At 42.3% G+C, this 27898-nt stretch overlaps 2 protein-coding genes across 2 annotated transcripts in view; both read left to right on the top strand.

Annotated features, from left to right (window-relative positions):
• The first annotated feature begins 9759 nt into the window (after positions 1-9759).
• LOC115176402 (rRNA 2'-O-methyltransferase fibrillarin) lies at positions 9760-15253 on the top strand. Its single transcript, XM_029736428.1, has 8 exons — positions 9760-9908; positions 10847-10981; positions 12683-12820; positions 12992-13257; positions 13411-13543; positions 13629-13741; positions 13962-14107; positions 14736-15253. Exons 1-8 carry the CDS (start codon positions 9899-9901, stop codon positions 14758-14760), a joined length of 966 nt encoding a protein of 321 aa, XP_029592288.1. The 5' UTR covers positions 9760-9898; the 3' UTR covers positions 14761-15253.
• Positions 15254-16566: 1313 nt separating this feature from the next.
• LOC115176640 (dual specificity tyrosine-phosphorylation-regulated kinase 1B-like) overlaps positions 16567-27898 on the top strand; it is a 73518-nt gene continuing 62186 nt past the window's right edge. The window contains exon 1 of the mRNA XM_029736777.1: positions 16567-17326. The gene's annotated coding sequence lies outside the window, so the exon portion shown is untranslated. The remainder of the gene's footprint in view (positions 17327-27898) is intronic.

Below are 27898 nucleotides of genomic sequence, written 5' to 3' on the forward strand. Positions count from 1 at the left end.
AGAAGCCAGCGGCCTACGTGTAGTGTCTAAAAATGCATATAATCTTAAAGAAAAAATTCAGTTGGATTGCTAGAATTGACACTAAATGCAATTGAATATCCATGGAGAACAACTTCTCGATATCTTGTATGTTGCCACCATAGTCCCTATGGCAGGGGTCACCAACTACATTCAGCCGCGGGAGGATTTGAATGGATGGTCGGGGGGCTGGAACATTATTATAAATCATTTGTACACTGCAAATTGACCGCAAGAAACTCAAACAATTATAGTATTTGACAAAAACATAATAATTTAAAATCTTCATTTCTTATTCTTTGGTATCATGGAGTCTGCACATTTTGTTTGTGCATGCTGCCGCCTACTGTGCAGTAGTGTGTGTTCAATCACGTTACATTTTGTGATACAAAAATGTAAGAGGGGGGAAAAGGAAAGAATTGCAACTAACTAACCCTCCACCTACAGCATATACCACTATTTCATAAATACATACAAATCACCACCCCATTCCACTACTTTGAACCTAACTGATCCTACACCAGGTTGATGGCCTGGGAGGACTGGACTCTTTCATTCAAAACCCCTTGTAACTCTTCTGAAGTATAACATTGTACACCCAAGTACTTCTCCGCAACTGCCACCACAAAAAAAAAATTCTGTGATATACGTTCCATTTCTGAGGTACAATTGATAACCATGGCAATGAATGCTAAGAAGTTAACTTTACTGAAGCACAATTTTGTATCACTCTGTACTGGCCTAGGCCTACTACTCACCCTTAACCAATCATCCTCTACTCTCTTCACTGCCTCAGCATATGATACCTTCTGTTCTACTCTGACCCTGGCAATCTCAACCTGTCTCTCTCACACCAGTCACTTCTGATCCCCAGCAACATGGGCACCCCCATAAGTGACACACAGTTTTTTCCACCGATACTACACATTACTTTGTCCCATGCCCTTCTTCACGCTTCTCACATCTCTGAATCTCCCTCCTACACACTGCTACAATATGACCATAAGCTTGGCATCTGAAATACCTGAGTGGATTTTGCACAAAAGCTCTCACTGGGTAACTGATATATCCTAACATGACTTTGTCAGGTAAAGACTCTGCTTCAAAACTCAAAAGGACAGACAGTGTCTTCTCAGTTGCACCACGCTTGCCACCGGGTCTGCGTCACACAAAGCGGCAGGCGTCACACTTAACATCACCCCAGTAATCACTCCTTTCAAAGGCGCACTGCTCCGGAGAGCAAAGCAAGTCACAGATCTTGTCCCTAGTCACGTGACGCTCCCTCTGGATAGAAGAAATACAGAAAATAATCACAAGTCCACTTCGAGCTACCTTCACCAATTTAACAGTACCCAACCTATTTTCTACCCAGCCTGAGACTACATATGGATCAGCCAAAAAGCAGGGATCCACTTTCTCCAAAAATGTCTCTCCCACTGGGCCCGAATCATCATTTGGATGACCATTGGGGCGAGACTCTGAGGTCTTCATCACACCTGCCACCACAGGTAATTCATCCTCACGCTCCTCAGGTTCAATTTCTGAGCCATCAGAGACAGTAGAATAGGATTTGTACTTGGCCCAATTCTTAATAAACACACATCTTCCCACTACCCTCGGCTCTTCTTCTTCCTCGCTGTACATAACCCCGTCGATCTTTTCAACACGCACGCTCTTGCCACGCTTTCATTGCTTGCAGAGCATGCACTGATGGCATTTCTCCAAAGCCCAACTTCTGTTCCTTAGCCCAAATTACTAGTCTGGCTATCTCTGGCCTCTCCGTGATTCCATTTCCAAACCTTGATTACATTGGGATAAAATCAGTAGCGGGTAAAAATCCCTGGGGAAGTAGTATGGGTAAAATCCCTGGGGAAGCCCCACAAAAAAGGCATATTACAACTTATGTGTTGTGATAATTGCATTGTTTGCTCTATAACCAGCTAATTCATATGCCTTGTGACCAGGATATATAGGCCTAAAGGCAGAGACAATAAGAAGACACAGTGGCAGAATAAATGAAACCACACATTTGTTTTATTACAAAACCGGAGAGCAACATCTGCCCGGTGAAGTCCACAAAGCACGTAACAGACTACAGTATGGTCAAGCAAGTTAATGTTTACAACATTTTTGCACCACTAAACAACTATTGATTTAGAACCAAAGAGGGTTACTGCAAGTCGCAAAGAAAACAGGAGCTGCCTCCACTATTCCAGCACCATTTAAACTTCATCATTTCAATATCATCAAATCACCTCTGCTTAGTCTAATAAAGTGACAACTAAAAGATACCAAAAACAATTTAGTCCAATCAACACAAGCTACATATGAATTGGCTGTCAATGGTTCTGATTTCTGTGTGCATGCGCGTTAGTGCAAGTAGAAAAATCATGTTGACCCTACTTGTAGAGAAACGCCAATGCCATCCTCTCTTTCATGTTGACCAAACGGTCTATCACTCTGTCATACAGTACACGCTGTATGACAGCTAGTTAACATTAGCAAGTTAACATTAGCCTTTTACATCTAGCTACATATTGAACTTCCATCCTCTTAGGCCAGGGGCACAACAATGTATGTATTAATGGTTGGATCAGAAACGCTATTATAATCATTGGCCAGTAGGGAGAATTAAGTAAAACCACAAGTCCAAATCCCTATCTCTATCCGTGGGTAATTTAGGAAAGGGACAATTTTAGGTAGCTAGCTAGCCACCGAAGGACAACAATACAATCAGCTGCAACAATTCAAGTTCTTTCTGTACAGTGCATTCGGACAGTATTTAGACACTTTGACTTTTTCCACATTATGTTGCAGCCTTATTCTGAAATGGATTAAATCGTTTTTCCACTTCATCAATCTACACACAATACCCCATAATGACAAGCAAAAACAGCTTTTTAGAAATTTTTGCAAATGTATCAAAATAACGGAGAAATCACATTTACATAAGTATTCAGACCCTTTACTCAGTATTTTGTGAAGTACCTTTTTGCAGCTATTACAGACTCAAGTCTTCTTGGGTATGACGCTACAAGCTTACTACACCTGTATTTGGGAAGTTTCTCCCATTCTTCTCTGCAGATCCTCTCAAGCTCTGTCAGGTTGGATGGGGAGCGTCGCTGCACAGCTATTTTCAGGTCTCTCCACAGATGTTAAATCGGGTTCAAGTCCGGGCTCTGGTTGGGCACTCAAGGACATTCAGAGACTTGTCCCGAAGCCACACCTGCGTTGTCTTGGCTGTGTGCTTAGGCTCGTTGTCCTGTTGAAAGGTGAACCTTCTCCCCAGTCTGAGGTCCTGAGCGCTCTGGAGCAGGTTTTCATCAAGGATCTCTCTGTACTTTGCTCCGTCCATCTTTCCCTCAATCCCTCAATCTTGACTAGTCTCCCAGAACTTTCCTACAGCATGATGCTGCCACCACCATTCTTCACCGTAGCAATGGTGCCAGGTTTCCTCCAGAAGTGACGTTTGGCATTCAGGCCAAAGAGTTCAATCTTGGTTTCATCAGATCAGAGAATCTTGTTTCTCATGGTCTGAGAGTGCTTTAGGTGCCTTTTGGCAAACTCCAAGCGGGCTGTCATGTGCCTTTTTCTTAGAAGTGGCTTCCGTCTGGCCACTCTACCATAAAGGCCTGATTGGTGGAGTGCTGCAGAGATGGTTGTCCTTCTGGAAGGTTCTCCCATCTCCACAGAGGAACTCTGGAGCTCTGTCAGAGTGACCATCGGGTTCTTGGTCACCTCCCTGACCAAGGCCCTTCTCCCCCGATTGCTCAGCTTGGCCGTGAGGCCAGCTGTAGGAAGAGTCTTGGTGGTTCCATACTTCTTCCATTTAAGAATGATGGAGGCCACTGTGTTCTTGGGGACCTTCAATGCTGCAGAAAGTTGTTGGTACCCTTCCCCAGATCTGTGCCTCGACACAAGCTTCTAAGGACAATTCCATCAACCTCATGGCTTGGTTTTTGCTCTGACATGCACTGTCAACTGTGGGACCTTATATAGACAGGTGTGTGCCTTTCCAAATCATGTTCAATCGAATTTACCACAGGTGGACTCCAATCAAGTTGTGGAAACATCTCAAGGATGATCAATGGAAACAGGATGCGCCTGAGCTCAATTTCGAGTCTCATAGCAAAGGGTCTGAATACTTATGGAAATAAGGTATCTGACAATCTTATAAAGAAGATCTCCTTTTGAGGGGCGCAGGTAGCCTAGTGGTTAGAGCATTTGGCCAGTAACTGGAAGGTTGCTGGATGGAATCCCCGAGCTGACAAGGTAAAAATCTGTCGTTCTGCCCCTGACCAAGGCAGTTAACCCACTGTTCCCCGGGCATCGAAGACGTGGATGTCGATTCGGACGGGTTGGGTTAAATGCGGAAGACCCATTTCAGTTGAAACCAATTTGTGTGGAGTGAGCCAAGCACAGCGCCAGTTCACATCAAACGGTGAAGCCCAACAAAATATAGCAGAAGGAATAGAATTCCTGTAGAAAATATCCCTTAATAAACGATTGCTGAATTTCTAACTAGTAAACCTATGCCATTCACCTGGATATCACTTACAATAAATGTTCCAAAATATGCATTATTCTGAAGTAAAGATTTTATCCCACTTTTCCATATGAAGTTGTACAATAGCCTATCTAAGGTGGATTTGGGAAAAAAGATAGCATGAACGGGATAGCCCCTCAGCTTTGGGTAAATGCACCCTCCCTCGAAGATTTAAATCCCTCCCTAACCATGAGGAGAATTTATTTTTGATAGATTCAGTTACAGGATTCAAATTAAGTGTTTTCACCTGTCTTTGTACTTGTCTCCACCCCCCTCCAGGTGTCGCCCATCTTCCCCATTACCCCCAGTGTATTTATACCTGTGTTCTCTGTTGCTAGTTTGTTTTGTTCTTTAAGTCTACCAGTTTTTTCCCCTTGCGCCTGTCTTTTTCTAGTTCCTGTTTTCCCCCATTCTGCCTGCCCTGAGCCTGCCTGCTGTTCTGTACCTTGTCACACCACTCTGGATTATTGACCTCTGCCTGCCCTGACCCCGAGACTGCCTACCTTTCTGTACCTCATGGACTCTGATCTGGATTACTGACCTCTGCCTCCCCTTGACCTGTCATTTTGCCTGTAACATGATATTAAGATCATTCACAGCCTTAACGTTTTTGGTGATCTTTACACTGAGGTAGGTTATAGTTTATTTTTCAGAGATGTTAATCTGCTGGATTGACAGCTCCTTTCAGAACCAACATCTCACATTTGGAAAGATATAATACCAAACAACCTCTCTCTCTGTGAGCAAGACTGTCACGACTTCCGCCGAAGTTGGTCCCTCTCCTTGTTCGGGTGGCGTTCGGCGGTCGAAGTCGCCGACCTTCTAGCCATCGCTGATCCTCTTTTCATTTTCCTTTGGTTTTGACTTGTCTTGTATCAGCGGGTAGTGTGTACGGCCCAGTACATCACTGGGGCCAAGCTTCCTGACATCTACCTATATACTAGGTGGTGTCAAAGGAAGGACCAAAAAATTGTCAGACTCTAGTCACCCGTTTCATAGACTGTTCTCTCTGCACAGCAGACTGCACAGCAAGCGGAACCAGAGCGCCAAGTCTAGGACAAAAGGCTCCGTAACAGCTTCTTCCCCCAAGCCACAAAACTGCTGAACAACTAATCAAATGGCCACCTGGACTATTTACATTTTGGAGAACTGCTTCACAATATCCAATGCTAATCTAGCTTGTGACACATTTTTCCCAAAAAAGTGAGGCGGGCGTCATCTGCCAGTTGGGAATATCTTGATCTCTGGCCTAGAATGTCATGCCTTCAAATTGACTTTGATAAACTAAAGAGCATAATGTTTGAGATAGTAATAAAAAAGGTGAGATTGGACAACTTTATTGTATTCCTTTGTAAATGTTAAAACCTTAAGGATCGGCCCCTTTTTTTCCCAATTTTCACTTAAATAACACGCACAAATCTAGCTGCCTGTAGCTCAGGCCCTGAAGCAAGGATATGCATATTCTTGGTACCATTTGAAAGGAAACACTTTGAAGTTTGTGGAAATGTGAAAGGAATGTAGGAGAATATAACACATTAGATCTGGTAAAAGATAATACAAAGAGAGAACCAACTTTTTTTGTACCATCTTTGAAATGCAAGAGAAAGGCCATAATGTATTATTCCAGAATAGGTGAAATTTAGATTTTGGCCACTAGATGGCAGCAGTGTATGTGCAACGTTTCAGACTGATCCAATGAACCATTGCCATTCTGTTCAGAATTTTGTATCAAGACTGCCCAAATGTGCCTAATTTGTTTATTAATAACTTAATGTTCAAAACTGTGCACTCTCAAACAATAGCATGGTATTCTTTCACTGTAATAGCTACTGTAAATTTGACGGTGCAGTTAGATTAACAAGAATTTAAGCTTTCTGCCAATATCAGATATGTCTGTCCTGGGAAATGTTCTTGTTACTTCGCTCTGGATAAGAGCATCTGCTAAATGACTTAAATGTTAAATGTTACTTACAATCTCATGCTAATCGCATTAGCCTACGTTAGCTCAACCGTCCCGCAGGGGACCCACCAATCCTGAAGAAGGTTTACCTTGAGGATGTTCCATGACAGTTTGATACAGCTATTGCCACCATTATAAAGTTATAATAGTATCAACAACAAAAAAGATACCAAACTTAATGCTTAAGACAATCAAAGATAAAATTGTGACTTACGGTATCAAATGCTTTCTGACAATCCAACAGGGAAGTCATCCACTAGATCACAGTACTCAACCAAATCTAACACCAGCCTCAGATTATTAGATACAGTGGGGGAAAAAAGTATTTGATCCCCTGCTGATTTTGTATGTTTGCCCACTGATAAAGAAAGGATCAGTCTATAATTTTAATGGTAGGTTTATTTGAACAGTGAGAGACAGAATAACAACAAAAATATCCAGAAAAACGCATGTCAAAAATGTTATAAATTGATTTGCATTTTAATGAGGGAAATAAGTATTTGACCCCCTCTCAATCAGAAAGATTTCTGGCTCCCAGGTGTATTTTATACAGGTAACGAGCTGAGATTAGGAGCACACTCTTAAAGGGAGCGCTCCTAACCGCAGCTTGTTACCTGTAAAAAAGACACCTGTCCACAGAAGCAATCAATCAGATTCCAAACTCTCCACCATGGCCAAGACCAAAGAGCTCTCCAAGGATGTCAGGGACAAGATTGTAGACCTACACAAGGTTGGAATGGGTTACAAGACCATCGCCAAGCAGCTTGGTGAGAAGGTGACAACAGTTGGTGCGATTATTCGCAAATGGAAGAAACACAAAAGAACTGTCAATAGCCCTCGGCCTGGGGCTCCATGCAAGATCTCACCTCGTGGGGTTGCAATGATCATGAGAACGGTGAGGAATCAGCCCAGAACTACAGTGGAGGATCTTGTCAATGATCTCAAGGCAGCTGGGACCATAGTCACCAAGAAAACAATTGGTAACACACTACGCTGTGAAGGACTGAAATCCTGCAGCGCCCGCAAGGTCCCCCTGCTCAAGAATACATATACATGCCCGTCTGAAGTTTGCCAATGAATATCTGAATGATTCAGAGGACAACTGGGTGAAAGTGTTGTGGTCAGATGAGACCAAAATGGAGCTCTTTGGCATCAACTCAACTCGCCGTGTTTGGAGGAGGAGGAATGCTGCCTATGACCCCAAGAACACCATCTCCACCGTCAAACATGGAGGTGGAAACATTATGCTTTGGGGGTGTTTTTCTGCTAAGGGGACAGGACAACTTCACCGCACCAAAGGGACGATGGACGGGGCCATGTATCGTCAAATCTTGGGTGAGAACCTCCTTCCCTCAGCCAGGGCATTGAAAATGGGTCGTGGATGGGTATTCCAGCATGACAATGACCCAAAACACACGGCCAAGGCAACAAAGTAGTGGCTCAAGAAGAAGCACATTAAGGTCCTGGAGTGGCCTAGCCAGTCTCCAGACCTTAATCCCATAGAAAATCTGTGGAGGGAGCTGAAGGTTCGAGTTGCCAAACCTTAATGACTTGGAGAAGATCTGCAAAGAGGAGTAGGACAAAATCCCTCCTGAGATGTGTGCAAACCTGGTGGCCAACTACAAGAAACTTCTGACCTCTGTGATTGCCAACAAGGGTTTTGCCACCAAGTACTAAGTCATGTTTTGCAGAGGGGTCAAATACTTATTTCCCTCATTAAAATGCAAATCATTTTATAACATTTTTGACATGCGTTTTTCTGGATTTTTTTGTTGTTATTCTGTCTCTCACTGTTCAAATAAACCTACCATTAAAATTATAGACTGATCATTTCTTTGTAAGTGGGCAAACGGTCAAAATCAGTAGGGGATCAAATACTTTCCCCCCCCCACTGTATATGGCACCCTTTCATAAACCCTGATTGACATTCAGCAATCAGATCATTCAAGCACGATTTTAACCTTTTTGCAAAGATTGAGGCTATAATTTTGTATTCGTTATCTAGGAGTGTTATTGGACACCAAGTACTAAGTCATGTTTTGCAGAGGGGTCAAATACTTATTTCCCTCATTAAAATGCAAATCATTTTATAACATTTTTGACATGCGTTTTTCTGGATTTTTTTGTTGTTATTCTGTCTCTCACTGTTCAAATAAACCTACCATTAAAATTATAGACTGATCATTTCTTTGTAAGTGGGCAAACGGTCAAATTCAGTAGGGGATCAAATACTTTCCCCCCACTGTATATGGCACCCTTTCATAAACCCTGATTGACATTCAGCAATCAGATCATTCAAGCACGATTTTAACCTTTTTGCAAAGATTGAGGCTATAATTTTGTATTCGTTATCTAGGAGTGTTATTGGACACCAATAATTAAGAGATCCTTGTGTGGTTTAGGTATAAGAGTAATAGCCCCTTGCATCAGAGGCAGGTGGTTCTCCCTTTCTTTATAGCCTCAGTGGTCAAGTAAAAATGGTGCTATTTTGTCAGAAAGTTTTGTAAAATTCAGAGGTTAATCCATCTCAACCTGGTGATTTTTTAATTGAGCAACCCCATATTGGATGTCCGTAATGGATAAATCTTGACATCAAGACCGATTGGATTCTTCACTGAGTTAACATTCTCTATAAAATCAAGGAGATCCTTAGTCACTCAAACTGTTATCGAAGGTGTAAAGATTCTCTTAACTTAGTGGTAAAGTCTGATAACTCTATCCCCATTAATCTTACATTTCCGGAGTGTGTTGAGTTCCCTCTCCTCTTTTCCAAATGAAAGTATATGCTGTTCTTTTCATCTTTTCAAGCCATTGTTTTCTGGATCTTATAGAGGCTCCTCTAGCTTTCCTCCTCATAAAATGTATCTAGTTGATTCTGTAAATCATTCAATTTAGCTTTCTAATTAAGATCAAGCTTCTTAGAGAGCTCAGCTACCTCACATCTTCATAAGCCAAGCCGTTTCCCTTAAGTAGTACAGGCTGAGCAGATTTTAAATTTCAGCAGTTCCCAATAGAGTATTTCGTATCATCATTACTGCACATTCTTAGTCAACCATATGACTTTATGATCCGTCAGGACTACAGGCAGTATTTTTCCCTCTACGGTCTTGGGCTCAAGACTAGAAAGTCCGAAATTATTGACACCCTTGATAAAGATGAGCAAAAACGACTGGGGTGTACTTATGGACATCCAAGCTAGGTGGCAACAAAATCACAAGCGTCCAGACCGTGGTGAATCATGGGAAGGAGGAGTCTGATGACGCATGGACACATTGGTAGGTAGTGTGTGCTGCGTGTTCTCAAGAAGAAGATAGAGAAGACAGAGTAAAACAAATTCGAGCTGTTTTAGATTGAGATACAGCAATTGACCAAATATGACACCAGGTAAGTTTATTTTATCAATTGAGTAGACGGGGATACATAATTGAAATGCCCGTAAAAGTCTTACTATTATGAAGGCCAAATATTATTGTGAAGTTTAATCTTCCGGCCTGGTGTTACGAGCAGTAACGTTAGCAATGATTTCTCTCAACAAGTAAATAGTGCATGTAGCTAACTATACAGTTACACGTACGACGTGTTTGTGTTAAAGTTCATTATTGATCATTAATATTAAAGTGTTTGGACTGTCTTTACTTCTGTGATTTAATGCAAAATGTTTACAATGGTACAGCCCGCATGGCACAAACTAAACACGTGTTCATACGCACTAAGGTTAGCTAATTAGCTTTCAAGCAATCTAGATACTTATTGTTCGCACACAACACACCTATTCTTGTTATTTTGCCTGAAAACGTGCTTTTGATTTGAGTGCCTAGCCAAATATTGGTCTAACCTTATTGGCACATGTGCTCGCAACATGCTAACATTGGTAACCAGGTCACTAACTAGCCCATTACATTAGCTAGATTCATTGCCGGCCATGTCATGCTGTTTACCCATTATCTTTGGTTTACCACTCGAGTTCAAATGCAGTCTTCTAGTTTGCTGGCAAACTAACACCGAGACATACAAAAATATTGAATATCCTGTTCCCTTTCCAAGTTCTTTGTTGTTCTTTGTAGCCCTTTGAACCGCTATTAGGGTATCAATTCATCACCGGTGGCGGAATTAACGTGTATTTAGCTTACAGCTATCATGGCTGTAAGACAAATAAGCATGCATTAGTTGTTGGGATCTATGTTTCTAGAAGTAATCTATACTATAACGTGTACCATCAATCTGAAGCATCTCATTTGTTTGCACCAGGCCCTGGCACCATGTCATGTGACATACACATTTGAATGTTAATCTCCGTTTTTCATAATCTTTCTTCCTTTAAGGATTCAGCCCCCGGGGTGGTGATCGAGGAGGCAGAGGAGGCTTCCGGGGAAGAGGAAGCTTTGGAGACAGAGGTGGTGGACGGGGAGGTTTTGGAGATAGAGGTGGACGAGGAGGATTCCGAGGCAGAGGTGGTGGTAAGTCAAACATAGCTAGATTGTATTTGAAATGTTTTTAGGTTATAGACACATGCCTGCTCTGTCTTGTGTAAGTTTACCTGACTGATGAGCATTATCACATATTTTAACCTCTGGCGCATGTGGGACGAACTCGTCCCACCTACGTAACAGCCACTGAAATCCAGTGGCGCGATTTTTGAATCGCTAGAAATACTATTACTTCAATTTCTCAAACATATGACTATTTTACAGCTATTTAAAGACAAGAATCTCGTTAATCTAACCCCACTGTCCGATTTCAAAAAGGCTTTACAACGAAAGCAAAACATTAGATTATGTCAGCAGAGTGCCCAGCCAGAAATAATCAGACACCCATTTTTCAAGCTAGCATATCATGTCACATAAACCCAAACCACAGCTAAATGCAGCACTAACCTTTTATGATCTTCATCAGATGACACACCTAGGACATTGTGTTATACAATACATGCATGTCTGTTCAATCAAGTTCATATTTATATCAAAAACAGCTTTTTACATTAGCATGTGACGTTCAGAAAAAGCATAACCCCCGCAAACTTCCGGGGAATTTACTAACAGTTTGCTAAATTACTCACGATAAACGTTCACAAAAAGCATAACAATTATTTTAAGAATTATAGATACATTACTCCTCTATGCACTCGATATGTCCGATTTTAAAATAGCTTTTCGGATGAAGCACATTTTGCAATAATCTAAGTACATAGCCCGGCATCACAGGGCTAGCTATTTAGACACCCACCCAGGTCAGCCTCCACCAAAATCACATTTCCTATAAGAAAAATGTTCTTACCTTGCTTGTTCTTCGTCAGAATACACTGCCAGGACTTCTACTTCAATAACAAATGTTGGTTTAGTCCCAAATAATCCATCGTTATATCCAAACAGCGACGTTTTGTTCGTGAGTTCTAGACACTATCAGAATGCAACATCACGGTCTCGCGCATGGCGCATTGGCGTGACAAAAAATGTCTAAATATTCCATTACCGTACTTCGAAGCATGTCAACCGCTGTTTAAAACCAATTTTTATGCCATTTATCTCGTAGAAAAGCGATAATATTCCGACCGGGAATATGCATTGAGCCTAAACAGCCGAATTAAATTTCTCCTCAGGAGCGAATCGTGCACGCGCCTCATTCAAAGGTCCTCTGATCCGCCACTTACCAAAGGCGATAATGTGTTTCAGCCTGAGGCTGCCTCGTCAACCTTCAGGTATTTCCCGGGTTCTGAGAGCCTATCGGAGCCCTGGGAATTGTCACGTTACAGCTAAGATCCTTACTTTTCAATAAACCGATGCAAGACGCACGACTCCTTGTCAGACAGGGTACTTCCTGCATGAAACCTTGTCAGGTTTTTGCCTGCCATAGGAGTTCTGTTATACTCACAGACACCATTCAAACAGTTTTAGAAAATTCAGAGTGTTTTCTATCCAAACCTGAACAATAATATGCATATTCTAGCTTCTGAGTTGGTGTAGGAGGCAGTTAAAAATGGGCACATATATTTTTTCCAAAATTCTCAATACTGCCCCCTATCCCAAACAGGTTAAGTCACAAGTCAACCTAATGTGACTTAACACATCAAGTTTCTTGCATTTGCCATGGATGAAAGTTGTTTACTGCACATGGTTAATTTAAGCAAGAACTGGACATTACGTGTTATTTCCCTGTTACAGGAGGTGGATTTAGGTCTCCAAGCGGCGAGGGTGGCTTCAGAGGCCGTGGAGGTGGTCGTGGAACCCCCAGGGGTAGAGGTGGACGTGGCGGCTTCGGGGCGGGCAGGAAAGTCACTGTGGAGCCTCATAGACATGAAGGTGAGAGTAAAAGATGGAGCTGTGCAATACAAGCTGTCTCCAGCAGAGGCCTGTAGTTGCACTATTGTTTGTGTTGTTCAGCAGCACCCACTCTATGCAAAATGTTTCTTCTGAACTGTAAACTTCCCAATATATTGGGGCGTTGTACGTCTCCATTTTCTCCACCCTCAGGAGTGTTCATCTGCCGTGGTAAGGAAGACGCCCTGGTGACAAAGAACATGGTGATTGGAGAGTCCGTGTATGGAGAAAAAAGGATGAATGTCGAGGAAGGAGAAACAAAGATTGAGTACAGAGCGTGGAACCCTTTCCGGTCAAAGCTGGCAGCAGCCATCTTGGGAGGAGTTGACCAGATCCACATCAAACCTGGCTCGAAGGTCATGTACCTGGGTGCCGCATCAGGGACGACAGTGTCCCACGTGTCAGACATCGTTGGACCTGTGAGTGTTTTTTCCACAGAATCAGAACTCCTTGGTTTAGTTGGGCTACTCAATAATGGTCTTGTTTAGAACAATTAACTTCTATCACAATGAAGTGTGGTCCTTCATTCCTTTGACCCCTGTACATGTAATGACACTTTTCCTGTTTTGCAGGAGGGTCTTGTGTATGCTGTAGAGTTCTCTCACAGGTCAGGACGTGATCTGCTCAATGTTGCCAAAAAGAGAACCAACATCATTCCCATCATTGAGGATGCCCGGCATCCACACAAATACCGCATGCTTGTTGGTAAGTCATCAGAATCATACACTGATGTAATACTGTGGTAGTTTATGTATATTTTACAAACTCTGGCTGTACCCTCTTTGTGCAGGCATGGTAGATGTCATCTTCGCTGATGTGGCCCAGCCCGATCAGACCAGAATTGTTGCACTCAACGCTCACAATTTCCTTAAGAACGGAGGGCACTTTGTCATCTCAATCAAGGTAAAACACTGAGACGGTTCAAAAAACGGTGTTATTCAGAGTTAGTGGTGCTATCTTCTGGAATACTGTTCTTAAGCAGGCAAACTAAGATATTAGACGTTGAACATTTTGCATTGAACTGCAAAGCTTTTGATTTTAGGAGCAACCTAGATTACTGTTACTGGGGGCCAGTGCCTCAGTTGCAGTGGGAATAAAGTATGTTTGTCTCGTCTCCCTCCAGGCAAACTGCATTGATTCAACGGCAGCACCGGAGGCTGTGTTTGCTGCGGAGGTGAAGAAGATGGGCTCGGAAAACATGAAGCCCCAGGAGCAGCTGACATTGGAGCCTTATGAGAGAGATCACGCCATCGTAGTAGGAATCTACAGGTGAGGAAATGCTTGTTTCTAAATATACACGGGTCACGTTAATGAAAAAATAACATGTAACAAGTATCTTGCTGCGTTTTGTAAACGTTGATCTAAAATACTGCTCATTGCAATTTTCTGCTCAGACTAATTTTGCTTCAGTTTCACTTTTCCACTCGGATGACAAACGGGACATATTCAGACAGCGTTCTGGCTGATGTGTAGCTACTTTTCTACGGTACTTTTCTTGGCGTAACATACCTTTCTCTGGTAAAATGCAAGATATAAACGTCAAGCAAAACATTAGGAAATGTAGCTGGCTACATTATTTCTATGATAAACATTGCAAAAAACACCTTGCTTTTTCATTGTAAGCACATTTACTTGTGTGGCTGCTAGCCAAATAGCATTGCACTTCTGTTGTCTGATGAATTAAGCTATTTTGTGCCAAATGTGTTGCATTAATGTATTTTCTGTGATGGAAAACTATAGTTGCATGCCCCTTGTCATTATTGAAGCAACAAACAAAAAAACTCACTTTAAATATATTTATGGTCTGCATTTAGAAAATTCTGATTTCTAACATGACCACCCTGTAGAATGTATTTTGTCTTTATAATATGAATTCATCAAATATTCCTTCCTACAGACCTGCTCCCAAGAATAAGAAGTGAACTGGCCCTTAGCAGCTGTGGCATAGTGACTTTTTCTGTGGACCCACCTCTGCCATGGGGGGGGGGGGGGTGCTCTGCACTGGGATTTAGCAAGGCACTGATTGGACCCCCACATGCTTACACCTATATCCAAACTGACCATTTTAGTATTCCTGTCTCCAGAGCTTGGACGGTTTAGAAGTACGTAACAGTTTTTTTTGTCTGGGGAGAGGGTGTTGGGGTGGAATTCACTTCGCTAATTAACTCTGTAGTGCCATGTAAAGTACTGTACAGAGGGAAAGCCTGATATATTGATTTTACTTCGTTTTTTGTTTAATATTCACATTCATCTGTAATCTAATGCTTTAAGCACTATTTCAGTTTATCATTGAAGTCAAAAAAAATGTCCCCTTGATGTTAAAACAAGACTATGGCTTACACCTATGCATGTTTCACTTTGACTTAAATGTGATATTGTACCTTGACTTTTTTATTAAAACAGTATGTGATTGTATATTTTGCTTCGTCCTGTGCTTTAAGACGTGGTCAGAGGAACAATATGTTGTCATGACATAAGTAATGGTCACTATACTGAACAGAATTATAAGTGCAAGTTGAGGGAGCGTGCAATTGACATGCTGACTGCAGGAATGTCCACCAGAGCTGTTGCCAGGGTGTTGAATGTTAATTTCTCTACCATAAGCTGCCTCAATGTTTTAGAGAATTTAGCAGTATGTCCAGCCTCACAACTGCAGACCACGTGTACCCAGGACATCTACACCTGCGGGATCAGCTGAGCTTATCTGTCTGTAATAAGCACCTTTGTTAGGGAAACATGTTCTGATTAGCTGGGCCTGGCTCCCTAATGGATGGGCCTAAACCCACCCATGGCTGCGCCCCTGCTCAGTCCTGTGAAATCCATAGATTAGGGCTGAATTAATTTCCGTTCATTTATGAACTCACTCACTAAAATTGAATATAGCGTTTATTTTAAGTGTAGTTTGACATGGGTTAACTTCATGTGAACGCGCTTCTGAGTAATAACGAAAATGTATTAACCGTTACCAAATGACGGTTTCTAACCGTGCTGGTGACTAACTGCTATAGTAGTACTAAAACAGAACCTACACGCCGATTGTCAGCTCGTGCGACAAAAGATAATTTTCATCCCAGTGGTGACCGCCGCCATTTTAAGTGAGTGAATGACCATACAGATTGGTCAGTGGCTTTCGTCAAAACGCGCGAAAAGAGGCGGGTAATTTGAACATGATTGACGGTTAGCTCATGCGATATTATGATTAACTGATGTTAACTAGTTAGGTGCCGGTAGTATGATTGTCATTCAGAACAGTAGGTAACGTTATACAGTCATGCGAGTTAAGCACCTGTTTGAATTAAGTGCTATTTGTAATTTACCAATATTAAGAACATATGTAACAGCATGTCCGTGGATCTAAATGTACTCATTTAGCCAGTTTGTTCGCTAAGGTGCTAACAGTATTGGTGATAACGTGAAGGTTTGCTGCTGTTGGGGCAACATGCACGAGCTTGCTAGCTATGTTACGGCTAGCTAGCAACGTTGGCTTGGCAACGTCCTTAACTAACTTACCCTAAAATCACATTTAAACCCCGTTTAAATGCCGAGGCACTTTGTATAAAAACGTATTACCGCTGCGTTAGTTTATGAACAGGCTTTCCATGTGATGTTTAATTTCACACCAAGGGTAGGAGATAGTTTGACTCGCAGGTTTGTTTTGGCGGCCATTTTGTAGGGAGAATGCAACTCAAACAAGCGGGAACGAGCTTCGTGTAGAGAGGGCGCGTTTTTCGTGTAGACCCTCGTCTAAGCGATAGCTAGTGCTGTCTGTGGTGTGATCGAGATTAACGGGCAGAGAGGGGGGGTCCCTTGCGAATGCACATCGCTAGTTATAGCGGTGCAACGGAAATACCCCAATTTTATTTTAATAGTTTTTTTTATTTAAACACATCCCCTCCACCTTTCCGTTCACCACAACATGCAACACGTAGTTGGATATTAGTCGTAACTGTTACAGTGAAAGATGGCTAGTTAGCCTGCTAACGTTAGCTAGCCTCCCAGACTCGGCAGCTACGATAAACCCAACGTTGCCAGTTTGCTACATGGTTTCCTGAGGGAAAACAGAGGCCACGAAAGAATCAATCATCAACGGCGAGATACGGTCTATTTTGGATGACAACCTAGTCATTGCCATGCTACCCCAAGCGGTACCACATCTGTTACCTGTGAACTGCTCAATTAGCTAGCTTGCACTGCGCCGGGCGGACCGTGCCGAACCTCCGAGTTCATCCTGCGCTCTTGCTGTACTGCGCTTTGGAGACTAACCTCACTGAGGACACGAGTTTTGACCGGGATTTATTGCAAAAACGACACTACCCTCTCGTTATTAGGATATCTCACCCATCAGAGGGGTGACAGTTTGGGGGTGGGGGGGGATTGGTTTGCCGGTTCTTATTTTGCCCGGTACCTGTGGTGGAGGCTAGGACGGAGGGAGAGAGGGAATACTGATAATGGCTGCTCCGGGAAGCTGGAAACGAACCGCCGCCTGAGGTAAGAGATAAGCTTGGGTTATTCACTCACTGGGTTTTAACTCATTTGTTGTGAAGATGCCGTTTTTGTCATGTCGTTATGTGTTTGAAGAAGACCATGATGATAAACTGACATCCATACAAACAGCACCTTCCGTACCCTCCCATGTCCTCCAACCTCAGCATCAATATGCCATTTTCAATCACTATGGTGCTAGTTAATTGTACAGGACATTCACTTGGCTTGTAACATTATTTATCGATTCGTACACGTTGTGGACAATTTAGCTAGTAGCTACATTTTCCCGTAGTGATGCCTTGCAATGTAGATCATCAACGTTGGTTGTGATTCGCCATGATGGAAAACTGCGATAGACAGCTACAATGTATCCGAGGCTAGTTCAGACTATTCTTTTAACATCTTTTAGAAATCGCATTCTCAGCTGCAATGTAGGAATGAAGTAGGATTATCAAAAGTCACCCTGCCCAGTAGTCTCAATATTTAGTATGGGCAGTGTTGGCCATGTAAGCTGTCGATGAGCATGCCTCATCATGGACTTATTACGATTTGATGTATGACTGGGATATCCTCCCTTTTCAATGCATCACACAGCCACTGTTCCTACTTGTGGTAAAATTGAGAAATGATGGATGCCATATTCTAAATCACTGCTGCCTAATTTTATCTGCAGTGTTTCCTTTAACTAGCTAATGCAAATATTTTGAAGAGAATGCCCAAAAGCCACTGCATCGCTGCAAACTGCATTTTAGAATTCACAGCAAGACAGTGAGGAAGGGTATTGTAATCTCTGATGAAGGCTGTGGATGATGATTCAAGAAAAAACGATACATTAAAGAATGTCATAATTATATATGTTTTGATTTCGGTATGAAGGATGACATTACAACCCTTGGATCTTCATACGTTCACACGTGTGCGAATTGGGAGAGACATGCAGTTTCTGATGAAATTGCCAACTAAGACTATGAAAAGCAGTCTGTTATTGTGTATTTGTTGGAGTATATTTTCCATTTTGAATAACCTTTGTCGCAAAGTCATACCCTGGATAAATCTCGGTGCCTACACCCTTGATTTCCATGTAGCATTAGGAGCAAACCCTTGCTGTGGTGCTGAAGTAGAAATGCCGGTTCAAAATGGATTCACTTTCCTCTGTCCTTACCATGTTGGCTTCATTCTCTTACTGTTACCACTGCACCGAAGTGAAACAGTTATTACATGTTAATGCATATGTCGTTAAGATTTGTACGCCATCAGAATTTGATGTATTTTGATCTTAATGAATGTATCCCTCATCCACGTCCATCATGTTTGTTAACCCTAACCAGAAAAATCTTTCCCTCGTTAGTTTTTAGGTGAAAGGTTGGGTGCAGTTTGACATTGTCTCTAAGCTACTGAGTCATGATTCTTTCTTGTAGTGTTGCATGTCCTCATACACTTGGAGCATTAAAATTGATGATTCTCAGTAAATGCTGTATTTCCAAGTTGCATGGATGATTTCCATTTAGCATTCTGAACCACATTATGAGCATTTGACTGCATGTGACAATGACACATTTATGTGGTCAAAAGCTTTGCTGAATACACAGTTGTGATACATTCTCTTGACACGATATTGAAAGACCAACTTGAGTGTGCATTACATCCCTCCATACCATAGCTTCATGTTGTAGGCCTGTACACCCCCCTTTCTAGTTCTCTTTCCCTCTCAATTTGGGGTGAGAGAAAAGCTCTGTTCAAGATTTATTTTGGTACCGGTAGCAGAGTGACACGCTGTTGTGAATGGACTGACTGACTGACTAACTTCATTGTACCGAACCTTGACACAACTGTGAAGTACAGCAAGTTGGTGTTGACTGGTCACCAAAATACTGACTGTGTGAAGAGGTGCTGTTTTATGTGTCAGTCAAGCTGGGTGTTTGTGGGAGTGTGATTCCGGGATGATGAGATGCTCGCCTGCAAGGATGACTTTCCGGTCATGTTGCAAATATGTATTAGAGCTCATGAGCACTTGGTCCAGTCAAAGGGCATGCCACTGTTTTACTGGTGAGCATGTGTGAAAAGTTTGTGCTGGCGTTTGCAGGTGCAAGTCGGCGAGTGTGTGTGTGTGTGTGTGCGTGTCATGAAGCCTAGTAGCGATCATGATGATGATGGTGGGGGTGGCTGTCTGTAATTTGGACTCTTACTTGAATCTAGTAACTTTAACCCAGGTAGCAGCTTGGCCCCCCACTCCCTTCTCATGCTCTTTTTCTGGTGAACCTGGCACTGGTGAGGTAACCTATCGCTTGTTTGTCTTTGGAGAGACCACTTGAGGGGGGCCTTCCCCATTCATCTATTGATTTACTCCTGAGTTTGATAGCTTAGGGAGGGGAAGCAGGGGACACCCACTCGCACACAAGTTCATAGTCCCCCACCTCCCGCGCCTAGCGTTTACATGGTGGCAAACTTGATTTACAGCGTAAGCTGTCTTGCCTGTTACAGAGAAGGCACAGTCCATATCCCACGGTTTTCGAGGCAGTCCCCTTTGAGCACAAGCCCTTCAAAAGTGTGTTAGAGAGGGACTGGAAGGAAACAGGTTCAGTGAGTTTACTCTAGAGTGAAAGTTAGCACGTGGGCTTTAGTAGGGCCTGGAACGCTACTCGGACCGGGGTTGATTGAACTGCAGCCTGTCAGTCTCCTTTTAAACCTGCCCAACACGCCTTTTCCCCTCCCTATTCTATTCCTGTCCAGCAGTCCCAATGTGACTTTGCCCTCAATGTCTCTATCTCTCTCTGAGAGGACAACCCCACCCCACTTCTCAGCCCTCTAAAAGTACATTTGATTTTGATCTGGCTCTGAATGAACCCATTTCCTGATGCACAGCAACTTCACTACCTCATCAGTACTCAAGTTGCCCACGTGCAGTGTTTCCCCTAATATCACCATCATCTCAGCCTAGATATGTTGCCCTATATCTTATCTTTGATTAGTTTCTATAGAAAATTGTGTTTTTAGGTGCCACTGGATACTGATTTTGGGGCCTTCAGTGTCTGTCTGAAGATACAATCTGGGGGACACACTGGTGAGTGTACCAGTATGTTCAATGATGCTCTCTTGGTTACAGACTATATGCTTGCACCTTTGGTTCGTTACCACCCCACCTTGACTGGCACGTGTCTCAGTGAAGTTTGAGTTTCAAGACTGGGCTACCTGCACAATGTAACCACATAGTTGGCTACTAAACCTCTCCTTCTAAAGCCAATTCAACATCTGATCATGTCTGATCAGCTTTGTGTTCTTAGAGGTTCTGAGAGTTATAAACACAATTCTAAGGTAATGTTATGGAAACTGAAACATTTTGAATGTGAGAGAAGGCAAAGGGCATTCCATATGCTAGGTCAGTCAGTAAAATCTGCATCAAGTGAATGGCTAGATCAATTTGCAATAGAGGAATGCTTGTAATGGATTCGATCAATGGCATCGCATGTACATTTGTCATCAGTCATTTAAGTGAGCGAGCATAGCGATCATATTTACATATAATGATTCAAAGAGGAATCAACTTATGTATTAAAAACTACAGTGATTAGCATACACATTTTTTTTTAAAATAGGGTAGTTTTGAACGATAACTATTGGGGAAAGCCCAGCATCTAAAAAACCGAAGGACACAACTGTAATCCCACAGTTCCAATTTCTCCCCTTGCTGTTGCCAGGAGCAACCAGGCAAGCTACAAGAAACCGACAACCTTTCCTCTCCCCCCCTTCTCTCCTTCCATTTAACCCATATCCTCCTTTTCAGGATACATTTTTTCTTGAACAGATGTGAATCAAAGTATATTTCATGAACTGAGGTGAGGGTTGTCATCTATAAATCAATCATGATACCCACCAAGTCAGAATTAAAGCCCAGCCTTGTGGTACAGACCAGTAACTTAAGTTGAAATGCTCAGTCTGTTTAAAAACTAGTGCATCTCTTCTAGGTTAATTGACAGCTGCAGACAAGACTAGAGGTCGACCGATTAATCGGAATGGCCGATTAATTAGGGCCGATTTCAAGTTTTCATAACAATCGGTAATCGGTATTTTTGGCCACCGATTTGCCTATTTATTTCAAAAAATATTTTTTAACAAGGCAAGTCAGTTAAGAACACATTCTTATTTTCAATGACGGCCTAGGAACGGTGGGTTAACTTCCTTGTTCAGGGGCAGAACGACAGATTTTTACCTTGTCAGCTTGGGGATTCAATCTTGCAACCTTACGGTTAACTAGTCCAACGCTCTAACCACCTGCTTTACATTGTACTCCACGAGGAGCCTGCCTGTTACGCGAATGCAGTAAGAAGCCAAGGTAAGTTGCTAGCTAGCATTAAACTTATCTTATAAAAAACAATCAATCAATCATAATCACTAGTTAACTACACATGGTTGACGATATTGCTAGTTTATCTAGCCTGTCCTGCGTTGTATATAATCGATGCGGTGCGCATTCCGAAAAAGGTTGCTTTAACTTGTACCTAACCATAAACATCAATGTCTTTCTTAAAATTAATAAACAAGTATATATTTTTAAACCTGCATATTTAGTTAATATTGCCTGCTAACATTAATTTATTTTAACTAGGGAAAATGTGTCACCTCTGCAACAGAGTCAGGGTATATGCAGCAGTTTTGGCCGCCTGGCTCGTTGTGAAATGTGTGAATACTATTTCTTCTTAACAAAGACAGCCAACTTCGCCAAACGGGGGATGATTTAACAAAAGCGCATTTGCGAAAAAAGCACAATCGTTACACGACAGTACCTAACCATAAACATCAATGCCTTTCTTAAAATCAATACACAGAAGTATATATTTTTAAACCTGCATATTTAGCTAAAAGAAATCCAGGTTAGCAGGCAATATTAACCAGGTGAAATTGTGTCAGTTCTCTTACGTTCATTGCACGCAGAGTCAGGGTATATGCAACAGTTTGGGCCGCCTGGCTCGTTGCGAACTAATTTGCCAGAATTTTATGTAATTATGACATAACATTGAAGGTTGTGCAATGTAACAGAAATATTTAGACTTATGGATGCCACCCGTTAGATAAAATACGGAACGGTTCCGTATTTCAGTGAAAGAATAAACGTGATAGTTTCCGGATTCTACCATATTAATGACTAAGGCTCGTGTTATTATGTTATAATTAAGTCTATGATTTGATAGAGCAGTCTGACTGAGCGATGGTAGGCACCCAGCAGGCTCGTAAGCATTCATTCAAAACAGCACTTTACTGCGTTTTGCCAGCAGTTCTTCGCAATTCTTCAAGCATTGCGCTGTTTATGACTTCAAGCCTGTCAACTCCCAAGATTAGGCTGGTGTAACCGATGTGAAATGGCTAGCTAGTTAGCGGGTGCGCGCTAATAGCGTTTCAAACGTCACTCGCTCTGAGACTTGGGAGTAGTTGTTCCCCTTGCTCTACATGGGTAACGCTGCTTCGAGGGTGGCTGTTGTCGATGTGTTCCTGGTTCGAGCCCAGGTAGGAGTGAGGAGAGGGACGGAAGCTATACTGTTACATTGGCAATACTAAAGTGCCTATAAGAACATCCAATAGTCAAAGGTATGTGAAATACAAATCGTATAGAGAGAAATAGTCCTGTAATTCCTATAGTAACTACAACCTAAAACTTCTTACCTGGGAATATTGAAGACTCATGTTAAAAGGAACCACCAGCTTTCATATGTTCTCATGTTCTGAGCAAGGAACTTAAACGTTAGCTTTCTTACATGGCATGTAATGCACTTTTACTTTCTTCTACAACACTTTGTTTTTGCATAATTTAAACCAAATTGAACATGTTTCATTATTTATTTGAGGCTAAATAGATTTTATTGATGTATTATATTAAGTTAAAATAAGTGTTCATTCAGTATTGTTGTAATTGTCATTATTACAAATAAAAAACAATAAATTGGCCGATTAATCGGTAGCGGCTTTTTTTGGTCCTCCAATGATCGGTATCGACGTTGAAAAATCATAATCGGTCGACCTCTAGACAAGACCACTGAGTAGTTGATTGGTGGTTACTATACTATTTTGAGTGGAGTCTGCACCATACAGTACCAGTCAAAAGTTTGGACACATCTACCTATTCCAAGGTTTTTCTTAATTTTTACTGTTTTCTACATTGTAGAATGATAGTGAAGACATCAAAACTATGAATTAACACATATGGAATCATATGAACTCTCTCTGTCAACTGCGTTTATTCTCAAACTTAACGTGTAAATATTTGTATGAACATAAGATTCAACAACTGAGACATAAACTGAACAAGTTCCACAGACATGTGACTAACAGATGGAATAATGTGTCCCTGAATAAAGGGGGGGTCAAAATCAAAAGTAACGGTCCGTATCTGGTGTGGCCACCAGCTTCATTTAAGTACTGCAGTGCATCTCCTCATGGACTGCACCAGATTTGCCAGTTCTTGCTGTGAGATGTTACCCCACTCTTCCACCAAGGCACCTGCAAGTTCCCAGACATTTCTGGGGGGAATGGCCCTAGCCCTCACCCTGTGATCCAACAGGTCCCAGATGTGCTCAATGGGATTGAGATCCGGGCTCTTCGCTGGCCATGGCAGAACCCTGACATTCCTGTCTTGCAGGAAATCACGCACAGAACGAGCAGTATGGCTGGTGGCATTGTCATGCTGGAGGGTCATGTCAGGATGAGCCTGCAGGAAGGGTATCACATGAAGGAGGAGGATGTCTTCCCTGTAACGACTGTGTTGAGATTGCCTGCAATGAATAACAACAAGCTCAGTCCGATGAAGCTCTGACACACCGCCCCAGACCATGACGGACCCTCCAAATCGATCCCGCTCCAGAGTACAGGCCTCGGTGTAACGCTCATTCCTTTGACGATAAACGCGAATCCGACCATCACCCCTGGTGAGACAAAACCGCGAATCGTCAGTGAAGAGCACTTTTTGCCAGTCCTGTCTGGTCCAGCGACGGTGGGTTTGTGCCCATAGACGACGTTGTTGCCGGTGATGTCTGGTGAGGACCTGCCTTACAACAGGCCTACAAGCCCTCAGTCCAGCCTCTCTCAGTCTATTGCGGACAGTCTGAGCACTGATGTAGGGATTGTGCGTTCCTGGTGTAACTCGGGCAGTTGTTGTTGCCATCCTGTACCTGTCCCGCAAGTGTGCTGTTCGGATGTTCCGATCCTGTCCAGGTGTTGTTACACGTGGTCTGCCACTGCGAGGACGATCGGCTGTCCATCCTGTCTCCCTGTAGTGCTGTCTTAGGCGTCTCGCAGTACGGACATTGCAATTTATTGCCCTGGCCACATCTGCAGTCCTCATGCCTCCTTGCAGCATGCTTAAGGCACGTTCACACAGATGGGCAGGGACCCTGGGCATCTTATTTTGGTGTTTTTCAGAGTCTGTAGAAAGACCTCTTTGGTGTCCTAAGTTTTCATAACTGACCTTAATTGCCTACCGTCTGTAAGCTGTTAGTGTCTTAACGACCGTTCCACAGGTTCATTAATTGTTTATGGTTCATTGAACAAGCATGGGAAACGGTGTTTAAACCCTTTACAATGAAGATCTGTGAAGTTATTTGGATTTTTATGAATTATCTTTGAAAGACAGGGTCCTAAAAAAGGTGCATTTTTTTTTGTGCTTAGTTTAGTAACCAAAAAAGTGTTGAACAAATCAAAATATATTTTATTTTTGTTATTCTTCAAAGTAGCCACCCTTTGCCTTGATGACAGCTTTGCACACTCTGGTAAAATAGTTTACCATGGTCCCCAGCCATCAATCTGTATGTCTCTGCTCTCTTTGCTTTGCGGTTATGTTTTAGCTGTGTTGTTCTAGCTTGCCGACCATAATGTTATATGTTTAGCTAAGATTACTCCATATATCTAACCCTCTTTGATAAGAATTAGATGGTGTTATGTATTGGTTAGATGGTGTTATGCATTTCCAAAACGTTGGTTTACTTTAATGTAGCTGTAAGCTAGGTGTTAATATCAACTGGCAGACTCATGTAGTGCTAACGTAACGTTAGCAGGCGTGTAGGGCTAACGTTATCAGGCTAGTAAAGCTAACATAATTGGCTGACAATGTAATTGAAACCAAAAGTCATGAGTGAAAATGATTGGTTTGATTTGAAATTACTGTATTTCTGTTGGAGTTTAAATTATAGGGAATAGGCTGGCTTGCCGGGTCCTCCATATTACATCAACCCCGGAAAAATATTTTTCCGACATGACTTGGGCATTCTTCGGAATTCTAATCGGTTTTATAGAATAATTGACTAATGCAAATCCATATGTTACATGTGGTTGCGTTTGTTACTTACCCTTTTTAAAACGGAATTCAACAATATTAAAACATTTATTGAACTTAGTAGGGAATCAACTAAATGTATTAATTAGCCCAAGTTTATCATAAGACATAAACAGAATGCAATAGTGATTCGTATTTCCTGCAACTTTCTGAGGCAACAAAAATTCCCCGTCTGTGTAAGTGCGGTACGTGCCACTTTGTGTAGCCATTAGCGATGATGCTAATGAAAAGTCTTCTGGTAGATAGAAAGGTTTTCCCAAAAACCTTCTCAATTAAATGTTAACTACAAAGTAGCCTATGCTTACCTGGCAGAATAAGATCATGATTATTTGCATCAATCGAGTGGGTATTTGTTTTTGCAAACTTCACCATCACGTGTGCTACGAAACACATTAAACAGCCTCCATTCTAGGTGTGCACTGGAATTAAATATACATTTCTCAAACTTTTCCTGGTGTGATTTAAGCATTTTTGTGTACATAGAAAATCCAATTAGTAGTTTTTCTATTAAAAAAGGTGATTTTGATTGTAAAAACCTGAAAATATTGGGGGAAACGGAAACCTAAGAAAGACAAAACGGAGAAAGGGGTTTTGGGGAGAGAACCAAAATGTGATCAGGCAAAATGTATACAGATTTTATAGGGCCCTACTTTAGTCACAGATCTAGGATCAGTTTACCCTGCCCAAGCTTCACCTTAAAATGCAGAGTTGCTTTTGTACTTCACTCATTCACATATCTCCCTTCCTGTCTGTCATCCTCTTTCATTCATCTGTACCGAAGGAAAGCCACCTGTTTACTGATCAGTTTGGTAGCATCGTACCAGAGGTGTTTGTGCAGTTCGAGGAATAGGACACCTGATCCCAGATCAGTGTTTTTGATTAGTAACTTACAAAAAGGACCACGCCAGGCTAATTCTCACTTTCTCTTGCCCTGCCCCTGTTAGTTTCCTGTCCCCTTTAATGCACTTTTCTCTTTTCTTCAAATGGCTCATAAATTACTAATGAAAGCCAACACACTACACTGGCTCCTTCACCACTGGCTGGCAGGTAGAGGAGTGCTCAGCCCTGGCTCCTGACTAGGAGATGGAGAGGGGAGCCTTTAACCATTATCATACAGGTGACCTGCCAGCCAGGGATATAAGGTGAAATTACTTGTCCCGTAATGAACAGTTTTGATTTATATTATAGCTCCTTGAGAACTGTATGTAGGCTTATTACTGTGGATTGTCTTCATGAATCCTGAATAAATTCCAAAACGCTTACCACCCCGCCACAGGTCACTGCTTCCCTCCACAATTTCAAAAAGTTGTCTCTTATGGAGGCGCTGGGTCATTTCCAGTATGTAGGCGTATTTACACTATATATGAGTGTACATGGGGTCATTGGGGTGGTTGATTTAGTGTGTGTGTGTTTTATTTATGAGTGGTTTATTAAGCATGATGCCATGTTCCCCTGGCCTTGTTTGTGTAGTGGTAGGCACAGTGGCCTTTCTGAACAGTGCTGGGCCTGTTGGAGAGCTGACGGTGTGGTGGACAGGGCCCTGGGTGTGTGCCCTCCCTGAGGTGAGTCACTGTTGGGCTAAGCCTGGCTGGTCTGGGGCTCTAGTCTGTCCATTTACCTTTACTGGAAGTAGTGGACTGGAGAAATTAAATGTTGTTCAATCCTGGGTCTGAAGACTCACAGAATGTGAAGGGCAGGCTTTTGCTTAAGCCCAGCACTAACACACCTGACTCAACTAATCAATATATCACCAAAACCTTTTTATATTTTAATGTGTTAGTACTCGTCTGGAGCAAAAGCCTGCACACCTTAGGTTCCTACTAACCAGGATGGAAGAACTCCACTCATCACAGTCAACATCTCACTGTCACTCTGAGAGGGCCAGACTTTTATGTTGTTGCCAGAGCAGTCCATAATCACTCTAAGTGTAAGGTGGACTCTGTAATCATTGGATCTTGTGGACAACCACAAATGCTAGTTGTTCTGTAGCATAGCTCCCTCCAAACTGAACAGGTATATTATGGCTGGTTAGTTTTTAGGTTAGTATTCACTTTGAATGTTGATCAGCTTTATGGTTAGAAAACGTTTAACATCACTATGACTAGGGCCAGTACATGTGTCCGCCTGGCTAGGAAAAATGAACGTGACCTCCTGGCTAGGGCCCTAATCATGACACCTTTCAGTCCGTAACGGGTGCTTGTTTACTTATATTATAACCAACTTTGTCAGTGGCTCTGTGGTCTACTTCCATATTGCTG

The sequence above is a fragment of the Salmo trutta genome, chromosome 37 (assembly GCF_901001165.1).
Source record: "Salmo trutta chromosome 37, fSalTru1.1, whole genome shotgun sequence".
NCBI classification, from domain to species: domain Eukaryota; kingdom Metazoa; phylum Chordata; class Actinopteri; order Salmoniformes; family Salmonidae; genus Salmo; species Salmo trutta.